Source organism: Protopterus annectens, chromosome 4.part0 (genome assembly GCF_019279795.1).
Source record: "Protopterus annectens isolate FY-2018-M chromosome 4.part0, PAN1.0, whole genome shotgun sequence".
NCBI lineage: Eukaryota > Metazoa > Chordata > Ceratodontiformes > Protopteridae > Protopterus > Protopterus annectens.
In genome coordinates this window covers 1,588,362,682-1,588,378,521 of record NC_056733.1, presented here as the reverse complement: position 1 = coordinate 1,588,378,521, position 15,840 = coordinate 1,588,362,682, and the positions used below count along the sequence as shown (strand labels likewise).

The 15,840-nt window shown below is 43.5% G+C and overlaps 1 protein-coding gene across 1 annotated transcript in view; it reads left to right on the top strand.

Annotated features, from left to right (window-relative positions):
- Window positions 1-15,840, top strand: part of FAF2 (Fas associated factor family member 2) — a 2,444,504-nt gene that overhangs the window by 2,100,950 nt on the left and 327,714 nt on the right. The window contains exon 10 of the mRNA XM_044069362.1: window positions 13,591-13,734. Within this exon, the coding sequence (XP_043925297.1) occupies window positions 13,591-13,734 (144 nt within the window). The remainder of the gene's footprint in view (window positions 1-13,590; window positions 13,735-15,840) is intronic.

Below are 15,840 nucleotides of genomic sequence, written 5' to 3'. Positions count from 1 at the left end.
GGAGAGTGCTGCACACCCCCTACTGTAATGCCTTTTCTGGTAAGGTCAGACTGCAAAATGGTCTTTTTTGAAGTAAAAGTAAAACCTGGACCCCCAGCTCAACCGGGAATATTCAGGAACTATTCTAAGGCTAACCTCCTGCTATTAAGTGAGAACCTGGCAAACTTTCATGCCCCTGTAAATTCTGAGAACACTTCTGCCTATGCAGAACTGTTCACAGAAACCCTGTACAAGCATGTTAATAGCTGTATAGAGGCAGCTGTGTACCCACCAGGAAGACGTACAGAACTAAGTCTAAAAACAAGCCACCCTGGTGGAATCTCAAAATCAGTTGCATGTATAACAGGAGGAAGAAAATCATGGCAAAAATTAGGAGGTGCAGCACTCAGAAGGATAAAAGCACTCTCATCAAACTAAACAAACAACTTACAGGACAAATAAAGTCTACCAAAGCCAAATTTGAAGTAAGTTTGGCCTCTCAGGCCAAGGACAAACACACAGCATTCTATAGCTATGTCTGCAACCTCAAAGGCAATACACAGTTGTGTGCAGACTTCATTGTAAATGGAGCCACCTATACTGAACCAGAAGATATAGCAAACCTCCTGGCTGATAAATTCAGCTCCAGCTTTACTCCTCTCTCCCCCTCAACCTTCCCTCAGGAAGTATCAAATATAACTCCCCCCTACTATCACAAGGGCGCAGGTCCTTAATGCTGTCTCTAAGACCAAGAACACTACATCAATGGGTCCAGACAATATCCCAGGATGCCTTCTAAATAGCATGAAACTTATCAGGGCCTCTGTAATTACTATTTAACTGTAGCCTGCAAACAGGCTTTGTGCCTCATGAATGGCGAAAGGCAACAGTCATCTCTCTGCACAAAGGTGGGCCATCTACAGACCCTGGAAACGACAGACCCATAAGTCTCACTAGTCTTACTTGTAAAGCCATGGAAAGAATTAACATGGAGATGATCAGTAGAGATGTAAACCTCCAGACACTGGACCCAACCCAGTTTGGTTTTGTCAAGGGCGGATCATGCCTACTCAACCTGGTGGACGTCTTTGAGAAGGTTACCAAAGCAATGGATGAGGGCAAAATTGTTCACACTGCCTACCTTGACCTGGCCAAGGCATTTGACACAATACCCCACTCAGGCATTGATGACAAACTCAAAAGGTTAGGTATAAACCCATATGACACCCGGTGGATAGCTCACAGACAGGACCCAGGAAGTTAGAATTGGGGAGTCCACCTCTACAAATAGGCCAGTCACAAGTGGAGTCCCCCTGGGACCAGTCTTGTACTGCTCCTTTTTGGCATTTACTTCTCAGAAGTCAAGGCCAATGTATGTGGACTATGGCTGATTAAATTTGCAGTTGATTGCAAATTAGGAGCTGTCATTGAATCTCAATCTGACACAAATATTATCCAGGAGGGGCTGATACACACACACATAACTGGTGTCAGAGCCATGGGCTAAAACTAAATGCCAAGAAATACATAATAGTATCATTTGGGAAGTTATTCATACCTGGTAACCATCATATTGACAACACACCCCTTAGAGCTGACCCAGTAGCCAGGGACTTGGGGACACACACAGAGAGTAATTTAGCCATTGATCATTACGTGTCTACAGTGTTGAAGAAATCATTCTATGTTGCGCAATTTGTAAACAAAGGTATAGCATCTAAGTTCAAAGAAGTCATTGATGATTTTCATGTTTTGCTGTTGCAGTCATCACACTTGGGTTATCCTGCCAGGGGTAGCCCTCAGTCGGCCTGAATACCAGAGGCTTAGTATTTCTGCGTCAGTTGCTGTCGCTCCAGGACTGATGTCAAGTAGTCAGTGGTATAAAATCAGGCAGCTGACACCATTACATCAGCCTTTCTTGCCAAGAAGCCCGAAGCGGAAGCAGTTTGCACGCGTGCCGGTCAGCCGCTACCTGAGTTTTCGTTTCCGAATTGAAGTTGAAGTCTTCTAAAGCTAAGTACCCTGTTGGCGATCCTTTTTTTCTTGTTCTAAACGATGACAGAAAAAGTTAACATTTGTCTTGCCTGTGGAAAGCAAATACTACACCGAGACCTCCATTCTTACTGCGTCAACTGTTTAGGCCCAGACCACGATGTCCCTCCCTGTCGCTTTTGTGCTTTGTTCAACTCTAGAACTATACATCAGGCCCTTATTGTAGCCAGATATTTTCACTTTCCATCCTCTATTTCCGATATGGCTTCGGTAAGCCATTCGACTACCGATCTTCCGAAAAAACACAAGGATAAAGACAGAGACATACCACACAGGTCCAAAACTGCCGACGATGCTTCCATTAAGCTAGTCATCAGTTCTCCGGTCCTCAGTGAGGTACTTTCACAGCGCCTGATGCCTGCTTCTATGGATTTACAGGCCGCTACAGAGTCCCTTTCAAAGTCAAGTATGCTGCGAGCCTCTTCGACTAAGGATCCTGCGGATGTCTCTACCTTGGATGGGTCCAGAGCCGCTGAGCAGGCACCAGCTTCCGAGGAAGTTCTTCACACTACCGATACTAGACACAAACCGACAACTTCTTTCGTGTCTTCAGTTCTTTCTAAAACTACCGAGTTTCTAAGGCCCAGGGTGTGAACTGCGCCCAAAAAAACGACGACCCAAGCTCAGGCATCTGCTTCCATGCCTCAGTCTCAAATGCTTAAAATTGCGGAAGACCTTATTAGGGGAAGCCAGGCTACTCCTTCCAAAAGAAAGAGACTTGTTCCCAGTAGTTTTATCTGAACAGGAATCCGATGAATCTGATGCTTCTGAATATGAAGACATGCAATCCGTCTCTGCTTATGAGGATTCTGATGCAAAGGAATCCATTCCTTCTGCCTCTCCACCAGAGGATTTTTCTTTTGGTGAAACCCTAATACTTTAAGGGAGCATTTCCAATGGGAATGTCAGGACTATCCTTAGTCAAAAAAAGAGACTCTGGGAATTCTTAGATTTACCACAGCACAGACCTTTAGCCATTTCTCCTGTCCTGGATGATGTTTTTATGATGTCCAGTTTGACTCCTGACACCCTTCCTCCTGCTCCCAGGAAACTTAACAGGTACTACAGTGTCCCTGACTCTCAAATTCCTTTTCAGAAATCCTACTGCTGACCCAGAGGTCCTCTCTGAAGGACCTAAAGGAATTAAAGCAACCTCAGCTAAGAATCCCACCCCTCAGACAGGGATTCACGAGTTTGACAGGTGGGGTAAAACAGTATACACCTCTGCAACTCTTGCTATTAGAGCACTAAATTGTCAGTTCCACATGATGAAATAGCAGCAGCATGCCATGGAAATCCTCAAACAAAAAAGATCTTCCTTTCCTGCTTGTGCAGAAAATAAAGAATTACAAGAGCTTATGCATTCTGCAAGCCAAGTTAATAAGCACACCTTGCAATGTGGCTTTGACACCCTAGAAGCATCTTGCAGGGCAGCAGTCACTGGTTCTGTCCTTAGAAGACATGCTTGGCTTAAGGAACAGATTTTGCCAGACCATGTCAAATCAAAATTATTGGACGCACCATTGAACAAAAATAATTTGTTTGGCACCAAGGCAGAAGAGGTTTTAAAAAAGATGGAAGAAAAAGCTAAATCTGTGCAGACAGACTTTTTACAGGTCCAGCCTCCGAGGTTCAGTAGGCATTGCCCCTCCAAGCACTGGTCCTTTCTGGCCCCCTCCAGGCCAGCTCAGCCCAGACTCAGGGGAAGCAGACCCCCCCCCCCCCAGACAGCAGTCCCAGAGAATGCAGAGATCTAAGCAATGGAGTTCCTCCTCTTCAAAAACAAGGAGTGCTAAGCCACCCCCTTATGGTAAGAACTCAGAATGACTTCACACCTCCACCCCTTACCTCTGCCCCTCCTGCTTGTGCCCCTAGGAGGAAAACTCTCCTTCCATGCAAACAACTGGGCCTCTATTACCAAAAGCTGATTGGTCCTCAACATAGTGTCCAGGGATACAAATTTTATTTCCACACTCTGCCAACCCCAAAAGGGTTCCCAGATCTTCCACCAAACCAGTGAGCAGAGGCCAGAAAGCAAGTCCATTCCCTGCTCTCCACGAGGGCAATACAGCATGTTCGTGCAGACCAGATAGGCCTAGGTTTCTATTCCAGACTGTTCCTGGTACCCAGAAAAGAGGGTACATGGCGCCCAATCCTCGCTCTATCCATTCCAAACACCTTTCTGGTAATAGCAAAATGCTCACCCTCCAGCAGCTTCTTCCTATGCTTTCCAAAGATGCTTGGTTTTTAGCCACCCTAGACCTAAAAGAGGCCTACCTACACATCCCAATGAGGGAATCTTGCAGGAAATATCTACGTTTCAGGGCAGGATCTATGCACTTTCAGTTCTCTGCGCTTCCCTTTGGCTTATCCAACGCTCCCACAGTTTTCACAAAATGCCTGGCTCCAGCCATTGCTTTTTGCAGACAAAGAAATATTCAGATTTATTCCTACTTAGACGATTGCCTGATTCAAGCAGTCAGGAAAAGCTGTTACAGCACCTCACCTTTGTAAAGGACCTACTGACCTCCTTGGGGTATACTGTCAATGAAAATAAATCAAAACTAGTCCCCACACAAAAAAATGTATTCCTGGGAGCAAGCCTGGACACAGCATCCCAGATGGCATTCCTTACTCCTGAAAAACAAGCCTACCTGACAGGCTACTTCTCTCAACTAGCCACCAGAACCCAATTATCCTGCATTCTACTCATTCCATATGCCAGACTGCATATGAGGAAACTACAATGGTATCTAAAAAGCCTTTGGTGTCAACACTCAAGACCTGGAAGCTATCATACCAATGATACCCTGTCTAAGGAAAGATTTTTTTTTTTGGTGGGCAGCAGCATGCAACCACAACAGGGGACTTACCTTCTCACAACCCCACGCCGCCCAGACCCTCACCACAGACTCATCAGACTATGTCTGGGTTGCACACCTGGACGGCAGGTGCATTCAGGGCCATTGGAGCCCAAATCAAATACATTTGCATAGCAACCAAAAAGTGATGCTAGCTGTTCAGCATGCCATGACATCTTTGAGACCCCTACTCTCCCTGGGACCTCTACTGATCAAAACAGACAACACCACAGTGATTTGGTATATCAACAAGCAGGGAGGGACTCGCTCTTAGCCTCTCTGCAGGCTCGCCGTGACCCTTTGGCACACGGCCTCAGCCATGCAAATACACCTACTAGCACAATTCCTGCCAGGCTCCCTATACTCTCTGGCAGACAACTTAAGCACCTGCTAGACCCACATGAGTGGCAGCTAGACCACAGAACCTTCACCCTTGTAATCCAGAAATGGGGCACCCCGAAGGTGGACCTCTTTGCCTCCCACTCCAATCATCAGCTCAGCAAATTCTGCACCAGGGAACATCACAGCAAGGCCTGGAAACTGGATGCTTTATCCTTCCAATGGGTAAACCTCTTGGTCTATGCATTTCCCCCTTTACCACTCATTTCAAGGGTACTGCTCAAAATAAGGTAGGAAAAACTGAGGGCAATCTTGATTGCCCCAGACTGGCCACTCCAGCACTGGTACCCACTGTTGCGCAGCCTGTCACCCCTGCCACCATGGCACCTACCTCAGATCTCAACACTCGTGACCCAGAAGAATGGCGAATTCACCCATCCCCAATTGCAGACCATCAACTTGGCAGCCTGGCTTATTCCCTGACCTCTCCTCAAGCTGCCAGCCTAAGCAAACAAGTCCTAGATGTTATATGTGAGGCCAGATGCCCCAGCACTAGAAAATCCTATCCTGGCAAGTGGAAAAGGTTTTGCACCTGGATCCAGGCTAAGGGAGCTGAAACAGCACAGCCCTCCCTACCTCTCATACTGGATTACCTAGCAGACCCTACTACACACGGGTCTATCCTTCTCTTCTATTAAAATTCATGCCTCTGCCATTTCCGCTCATTATAGCACAGAGCCACCTCTTTCCTCACACCCTCTCATCAAACAGTTCCAAAGAGGGGCCAGCAACTTAAGGCCACCCAGAAGAGCTCCTACTCCAACTTTGGACCTTAACTTTGTGTTGGAAAAGCTCACTTTACCCTCCCTTGAACCTGCAGCTTCAGCAGAGTTAAAATTACTCTCTTGGAAAACAGCCTTGCTTCTGGCCATCACTTCAGCTAGAAGAGTTTCAGATCTACAAGCACTCATGGCTGTAGAGCCCTTCATCATTTTCCATGCTGACAGGGTCTCCCTCAGGTCTAACCCATCCTTCGTGCCTAAAGTGGTGTCCAGTGTGGCTCTCAACCAATCCATTAATTTGCCCACCTTTTTCCCTAACCCACATAACAAGGGGGAAAGGATTATGCACTCGCTAGATGTGCACAGACAGCTCAGATTCTATCTGGATAGGACTAAATCTTTTAGAAAAACTGACCAGTTGCTAGTCAGCTTCGCAGCAGGGGCAGAGGGCAAGGCCATATCCAAACAATCTCCAAATGGATAACACAGTGCATCCATTTCTGCTACAAACAGCACGGGTGAACCACCCCTAAAGGGGTTCAGGACACATTCCACCAGGGCAACCTCCACCTCTCCTGCTTTTCTCAGAGGGGTCCCCACCAGGGACATCCTGGAGGCTGCAACAGGACTTCTGTTCATACCATCACCAAGCATTACCACCTGCCTGTCTTCTTCAAATCCAGGGCAGGCTTTGCCACTGCAGTCTTTGCAGGGCATCCTAACCAGCCCCCAGTCGTCTTGACTGCCTCCACCCTTTTTTTCAGCTTTGGGAATCAACCCAAGTGTGATGACTGCAACAGTGAAACACGAAGAGCATAGTACAGTTGTGTACACTTATCATAAATGTAGTTGTTTGAGTGTATTCACTGTTGCAGTCCTGGTTTCCCACCCTCCATCCCCGTTGTCTCTGTCTCTTCCTCTCTCCTTACAGGGAATCTTTGGTATTTATTTTCTACTGGTGGTGTTCTTCCACCATAACCTAGCTCCCTATTTGGGGGCTCCTGACAGTTGGGGCAAAAGAAACTTATGTAGTGGCGTCGGCTGCCTGATTTTATACCACTGACGACCTGACGTCAGTCCTGGAGCGACAGCAACTGACTCAGAAATACTAATCCTCTGGTATTTGGGCTGACTGAGGGCTACCTCTGGCAGGATAACCCAAGTGTGATGACTATAACAGTGAATACACCCAAACATCTACATTTATGGTAAGTGTACACAACTGTACATTCCACTGTATTCAGCATTCATCCGATCTATCACAGAGTACAATGCACCCTTTGGTATGTACCTAACCAGGCATATTCAACAACTGGAATGTCCACAGAGGTTCCTCACTAAAAGAATACAGGGCTTAAGTAATATGTCCTGTGCAGACCACCTCAAGGCCTTATCCCTGTTCTGTCTCCTACAGGCTTTTGAGGGGGAGATCTGTGCCTGGCATACAAGGTATTGTTAGACTCCACTCTGATGGACCTCCTGCATAACCAGAATTACCATTCTAAAGACTTAAACCTTACCTGTGCTATAAATAAGACCTGCTGGAGAGATTGGTATGCATCTCAGAGACTACATCATCTCTGGAAAAGGCTCCCCATCCTTGTGAAGCAGAGTTCCTCCCCAACCCAATTCAAGTGCAACTTGAACAATTGGGTGGGAAACTGGAAATTCATTCCTGGTTTGGCACTTATGTCTCTAATGCAAACAGGTACCCTGTAAATGGTACATATCCTAACCCCATGCTTACACTTATCAAGGGTATCAGAGCTTGTCAGAGATTTGGGATGCATGGCTAGGCTTAAAAAGGCCCTTGTGGTCATTAGCGTAGTAAACACCTATGAACCTATAAGAAGAGTTCCTCCCTAACCCTATTTAAACACAACTTGGACCAGTGGATGAATAATTGGAAATTCACCCCTGGTCCTTGCACCTATTTCTGTGATGGACAGAGGCAGCCTGTAAATCGCCCCTATATAAATCAGTTTGTGGCTACCATTTGGGTTGCATAGTTAGGCTTATAAGGAACCTTGTGATCATTAGCCTAGTATATACCAATGCACCTAAAAAACTTAAGCTATCCCTGCAGCGGCAGGCATTTGGATGTCCCCTTTGGTTACTCTCTAAAGCTGGGGATGTACTTTCCCTAGGTGGGTCATGCTCTGGTTTCCAAGAGTTTTTCTTCAACCTGCTTTGGACAAGAAACATCCGAAAATGGTTTTGTATATATCCAGCAATCTTCAGCTGGGCAGCCTTGGGATATTAATCCAAGTCAGGGAATGTTAAACCTCCTTCATTCAGTAGGAGTATTTTTTGTTACTTCACTTGATGGTGTTTATTCCCATGTCTGAGCTGCAGACAGTACCTGCAGGACCACAGACATTTTCACTGTTGGTATTCTTTGCTCTAAATTGGCAAAGATCACCTTTCATTTGTGTATCATTGTTAATATCTTCCCTTTAATTTCTTCCCATACCTCTTTTGAAGAAAGTTAGTGTTTCTTAACTTAATTCCCAAATATTTCGAGGAATAATGGCCCTATGATTGGGGAAATGTTTGCAACGAGTTATTTGTGGGTTCATAAAATGCTTTTGTTTTATCCTCATTTTAAAGCCTGAACATTTGGTAAAGCTCTTTAATACACACAATACTTTTTGTCCCTGTCCATTGAAAATAATTCTGAGCAGTGGACATGGTTTGCAAATGTTTAGTTATTGAAAGCTCTGTGAATATAATTTAAATTTAAATGCAAATTTGAAAAAAAATAGTGCCTTTATTTTAGAGTAAGAATGAAATTTTGTTACCCAAACGAGTTTTATAGTTCCACACCCCTTTGGTCACAGCACTACTCTTGTGGAATTGTAACTAACAAATTCCAAAAAAAAAAAAAAGGTGTGAACAGTCCTATATTGTAGGAGCCACTCCTGCTACTTGCAGAAAGACCTTTGTATTGACCTGGATTTAGTGGTATAAGGAGGGCATTGGCCAACATCACTTTCTTTCTTGCCACGATTTTATCAAGATTGTGTAATTTGGCCTCTAGACCTCAAATAAGTAACCCGCTGGATAAAATATCATACATTTTGCTGTTCTTTGTATGCTAGCCTGTCTTACCTTTCTGGTATCAGGACTAGATGTAAGTTATTAAAACTGTATTAAGTGTGGGAAATCAATCATAAAAATTTCCACTATAAATGTGTGTTCATCTAGGGCCTAAGCACGATGTGCCAAATTGTTCCTGTTTCATCAGTTTGAACTAGTGGACAGGTAGGCAGGGAGTGAAATCTGTCTCTGACTATTTAATTCAGAACAAGTCACTCATCTCAAATGACCATGGGATTGGTCAGACTCGCTGCTGATGTCCCCCAAAAAGTTGTATGCAGAGAAAAGCCCTATAGAGAAGAAATATTGGGATGCTAACGAAAACTTGTTGGAGTCAGAAGGCCCCAACCCAGGCTTGAGGGCATCTGTTCCAACAAAGTGCCTTTACAACCAATGAATCTGGTGTCTGATTCTGCCAAAGCTTCTGGTATGATTTCTTTGAAGGAAACCTTGCTGTCAAATGTAGGGACTTCTAAAGAATAGTAGCTGCTCTAAGAGACTGCATGTAAGCTTATCTATGGAGTTCATATTCCACCTACCCTGTCATTATCAAGGGTGAGGGCAGCAGTCCTTCATTAGTACGCAGGAATGTCAGTAGTACTTTGAGTGAGATTTTGACTTTCCACAACCCAGGTTCTCTGGGGCAGTCCCTGTATCTAAAGCTAGGACAACTCTGTTAAAGCCCAGATGGATGTCTGACAGCTTGCCACAATTTGTGCTGGGTGGACCCTCTTTTATAGGTTCATAGGTTGGTACTAGGCTATCAGCGCTAGGGCCTATACAAGCCTAGCCATAACAATTCCCTGGATATTTATTCCCACAATATTTACTTCTCTGGACCCCTGTCTAGCAGGGCGACTGACATGATCCCCAGGATGAATTTCCTATCTCCCATCCAATCATCATGGTTCCTTTTGAAGAGGGCCAAGGAGGAGCTCTGCTTGACATCTATGGGCAGTCTGTTCCAGAGTATGGGAAGTCTCTGGGTCAGGAACCTATCCCTCCAGCATGTCTTGTTCATTGTAATGACAAGGTTTAGATCCCTGGAGCGTGTGGCTCTGAGGGATTAGGATGTCTTAAGTGGAGCATGTCCAACAGCTCAGGGCTTGACATGGCCTTGTATGTTAAGCAGAGATCGCCTCTGAGTAGACGATATGCCACAGAGTATAGCTGGAGTTTTTTTAGACTGTCCGCATATGGCATCTGCTTCAGGCCTGTGATTATTTTAGTGAGGTATTTCTGTGGCCTTTCCAGCTGTTGCAGAAGTCTTGTGAGGTACATACCAAACTGGGTGTTATACTTTATAATGGGTCTAATGAGGTATGAGTACAGTGGGACAATGACCTCCTTTTTTCTGGATGAAAAGCCCTTAGTGATGAGGTGTGCCACATAGAAGGATTTCCTGACTGTTGTGGCAATGACATTTACTTCCTTATCTCAGGCTTCCTCACAGGAATTTTTCTGTTTAGCCCAGGACTTTATGGAATTTGAGAAAAAGGCAACCATTCTCTGAGCAGTCAGTTTCTGATATCATTTGCCTAAAAAGAAAGTAATTCTTACCTCCCTGGGGATTTTGGTACCTTTAACTTGGAGGTAGATGAATTGGCTGACCATATGACTGCCTTCTGTTTGTAATGAGTCTAGCATTGAGGACACCTTGCCCTCTGTATCCTCCCCACCCCAAGGATGTCTTATTTGGAGAAATCCTTCATAGAATGAGAAAATTTTCAAGTAGAGCACAAAGAGTTTTCCAAGGCCTGTCTAAGTTAGTACATGAAACTTTGAGACTTGCCTCAAAAGCTGTTATTTGTTCTTACTATTATGGAAACGCACACTTCTAGCCAAATTCCTATCTACTTTTTTCCTAGGAAGCTTGACTGTTTTTACAAGGTCCTTGATTTCCCCACAAGTAGCTAGCTGTATGAAAACACTGTAGCAGATCCACCTATATGATGTCCATGGATTCCAACAGCAAAGCTGTTGCAGCTTCTGCCAAGAACAGACTTCCCAGTGACAAGGAGGGTAAGATCTTGAGCAGATTTTTGAGTAAAACCTGCATGTCTGCTACCCTGGCCTTTATGGCCTTTACTTGTAGACTTCTGTGCCAAAATATCAAGAATCCATCTTAAACCAGTTGAAGGAGAAGACCGAGAGGACAGCAGACAAGAGCCTGAGAAGGAAATTGCTTTACTTGTGTAATGTAAATACTCTGGTTGCTGAGCACATAATTAAATGTTAATGCTGTTGATGCTTCTAGCCAGGTCAGCAGTTGGTCCTGTCAGTGTTAATAGTGAGATGCTTGCCTTAGTACCCACCCCCTTTCCAGACTATGCAACTCCTAAAGGACCTTCTTGATAATGAGGTGCTCTTTGGATCCCCTACAGATAAGGTGTTTAGGAGCCTGGAGGAAAAACAAAAGGCTATGCAGTTTGGAAACCAACTCTTTCTATTTCTCTGCTCCTAAACATAGTGGAAACTGCCCCATAAAGAGCTGGTCCACTTACCCAAAAGACAGAGTAAAGCAACTAAAAGATAAAAATGGCCAGTATGAAAGAAAATGGCAAGCACACCGTAAAGGAAAGCTCAGGTGCCCTTGATGCCGAAACCCTGAGAGAGTGCAGACCAAATTCATCCAAGCTCATCCCTCCCAGTGCTGAAACCCCATCCCTAACCAGTCTTCAATTTTCCTTCCTCTTCCATTTCCAAATCATTCAAACCAAATGGGTATTTCAGATTATAAGACACCAGTACAAACTACATTTTCAAACAAACCAACATTTTCATGTATTCCTCCAGTTCCCAGTGGCCAAATAGCCCACATTTTCTTCCTGTTACAAGAACCCTTCTCACCCAAGGCCATAAGAGAGTTCTAGGAGGAGAAGGTGGCTTGTGATCCAAAGTTTTGTATATTCCAAGAAAAGAAGGGACAATAAGACACATTGGATCTATCAAGGCTAAAATTCTGAAAGGTTCAAAAATCAAGTTGATAACGTTGCAAAGTCTTCTCTTCTCTGTTGCCTTTGAGGCATTCACACCTGTTTTGACAGTATGGGAACCTTGCACATCCTGACCAATGATAAGTGTGTTGTGGTACATCAACAGACAGTGGAGGGATTCGCAATTTGTTTGCTGTGCAGACAAGAAATGCAAGTATGGGGCTTAACTCAGATGTCAGGGCTGACCCTCAAGGCCTTTATATATCCACCTCAGAGGAGTTCTTTAGCAGACCACTTCAGCAGGACAGAAGCAGAACTACATGAGTGGATTGTTACACTGTCATATTTCTGAATTTGGTTCCAAAAGAAGGCTTTGCTACTTCTCAAGAATGCAAGCAGCCTAGGAAATATTGCACCATGTTCCTCATTGTGCGGGCCTGGACAACAGATGCTTCCCAATAATTTGGGCAGGTTGGGAAGTCAGGAATTGATCAATTTGTGATGTTGGATTGATAATGGTCATATAAAATAATATATGGGATGCATAATGTTTGTAACTGTGAACATTAACATGTTTTTTTTTAATTTAAGTACCATTATACATATATAAATACAAATTATATAAATTTGCCTACGTTTTAAGTGATAATTCAGTAAAGTTGTTAAATAATTTGAGTCGATAATAACCTTACTCCCTAGAGCCTTCAAGAAGGCAAAGTAGGATATGTCAAAAATGTAACTTAAAACACCCTTTTGGCCCAATCAGCATTGTTTTTCCCTTCTACTAAGCTTAGGAAGGACAGAAATCTGTTTGTATGTGGATTTTCTGATTCCGAACAAGAGATAATTTCTACATCCTAAACTAAGGTCTCTGAGGCTAATAGATCAGATGATTTAGTTCTCGTACCTTTTTGACACGTCTTTTCAAACTATATACAGTCTGTTCTGTGAGTGACTTGCAAACCAAATGCATGGAAAGCATATTTAGCTAAATGGAAAAGATTCACCTTTTAGTTTGTCGGTAGAGGTCAGGACCCAACTGCAGCACAGATTCACCAGACCAATATGATTCTGCCTTCCTGTGAATGAAGGAACTGAAGAATAGCATTGGCTGTTGTCTAGGTAGGCGGACATCGGTCTGTGCAGGAGGGGGAAGTGTGAAAAGTTCTAATTGGGACATCTGTCAGCCCTTCTGTGGCAGAAATTCCTAAGAGTCATTGCTGCAACAGTAAATATACTAGCACATCTACAATGATGGTAGGGTGCTAACACAGCTGTACTTCTGCAAAATCCCTTTCTGTTTGAATAAAAATCCCTTTATATATACCCTGTCTGATGTCTTGTAGTACTTTACAGAGCTCACAGCATGAAGAACAAAACTTCTTTGAACTGTTATCATTAGTTGTGTAATTTCCTAGCAAATACAGTACTAAGTTGGAAGATAATTTGCTGTAAGTGCCTTTTTTTCCAGACCTTTGTAATGTGCAGAAGGATCACTTGTTCCAAGTTTTATTTTTATTCTTCTGTTTTTCTCTCATTCAGACATTACAAGAAGAGAAAGTGCGTAAATCTGCAGGTCTTCCACCAGAACCTCATGCAGATAATCCTGACAGCGTTAAGATAGTTTTCAAGATGCCAAATGATTCACGAGTAGAAAGGCGGTTTTTGTTTTCACAATCATTAATGGTAAGATGAAAAGCGTTTGGAAGGTGATGGTGTGTGCAATTTTTGAATACAATGTCTTGTAGAATGCAGCATTTGAATACCAAAAATATGTAAAAATATAAATAGAATTCATAGGAGTTTCAAGGCTGCTTTAGTGTAATGACAAGTATGCTTTGCCAAAACCCACCCTCAAACGTTGCCTGCTTTCTTGAGGAAGTAGAGGCCAGTTAGTCCCAAGATAAATTTGAGAGCACCCATCCAGTCATCCATGTTGTGTTTGAAGGAAGATATTGAATCACTTTGCTTAACATGCAGACGTGTATTCCAGAGAGGAAAATGGTGCAGGATGATGAATCTTTCTGTAGTGTTCTGCTTATCTGTTTATGAAGTTTTAGGTTTCTGGTTCTAGTGTTAGCTGAGTTGTTTGACTTGCTTGTCTTGTCTGACTAGTATATCTTAAGGAACCATTCAAAGTTTAGGCATTTGACAAGTGTCCAGGAATGGGCGTATGTCCTGTGGACATTGTGATGCATGTGCTTATATGCAGACTACTGCAGTTTTTTCTGTTTCAGTACTCAGTTTTTTTTATTAATCAGTTTAATTGTAACTCTTATTGGATAATATTTCAGGCACAATGCATATATGGCTGTTTCTATAGTGGTCTGACAATAAGAACATTAAAGGTATGCATCTATGAACATTTAAGTGATTTCAGATGTATGCAGCAGAGTAATGCACTATACAGGCATGTACACCACCACCACCACCCCTAAGCTGTATTTTCTTTTGGCATACATAAAATCAGGAAGGATTCTACACCTATGTGATTGGTTAGACCGAAATGAAAGGAAACTGATTATTAACATGGGAACATTTTTTTCCCCACCTGGACTGTGAATGATTCATACTAATCTTTTTTTTTTCTTTTTTACAACTTGTTTTCTACTGCTTGTATTGTGGTGTCAAGTCACAGTGCTAATTAGATCAGTAGCAAGCTCATGTGTTTATGAATTTTCATTATAATACACTATCTTATTTGACTTGTAGTTTTTCTGTGTGATAAGCACTTCAATTTTTTAGTTAAGTTGTACATTTTGCTGGAGAAGATATCTAACATGGAACTATGGAGGTGTATTTTATAACTGATGAAAGCGATGTTATGAGCGAAACCAGTCTTGTGCATATGCAGTGAGTGTCTGTACAAATAGCTATGTTTTTATCTTCACCCACTATGTGCTTTGTTTGGTAAAGTAAATTTGAGTACCTGTCCAATCTACATCTATTTTGAAGGGAAGAATACTGAATTGCATTCCTTAGCATGCAGAGGAAGTGGTGCAAGGTAATGAATTTCTCTATCTCCTTTTTTTTTATTTGATTATGTTGATGTTCTTCATTCCACATTGCTGCAGTCCTAACTATTGGGTAGTCCGCTGTCCCAGTCGGCCCGAATACCAAAGTATATGGCTGACGTCGGTCAAGGCGCATTAGACTGACGTCAGTACGTCAGGGTACTAATGCGCATGACCGACGTCATATCCTCAGTCTTTTTTGCCGCATGGTCCGATGCAGAAGCAGTTTTGCGAGTGCAGGTTGGCGTTCTGAAAGTTTCTGAAGTCAGAGTTTCAGACCGAATCAAAGTTGGCTAAGTACCCGTTGGAATATTTTGGTTTTTTCTTGCCTCAGTATTTAACCGGATGTCAGAAAAAGTGAATAACTGTATTTCTTGTGGGAAACAGATACCTCATAGGGATTACCATACTTTGTGTATACCTTGTTTAGGGCCTGAGCACGACGTTGTTAGATGCCGCTCTTGTGCTAGATTTAACAAACGCACTATTAAGAGAAGGTTAGACTGTGCCAGCGTTGTAATTATAAAATGCCGTCGGATGCTCCGACGCCCGCTTCGGCCAAAAAGCGCAAGGATAAAGCAGCAAAGCCTAGAGTGGAAGAACCGACAGTCCCGGACGCCGGTTCTTTAGAAGGCTCAGTGGAGCCGGAGGTTCTGCCAGGAGTTTCTTTGGAGTCTCAGGGAGAGACTTTACTGTTACAGGATGTGTCCTCTCAGGAAGTAGGCCAGGCTGAAGGGGCTTCTCAGGTGGCTGTTCTTCCCTCTCTTCCTAAGGCGGT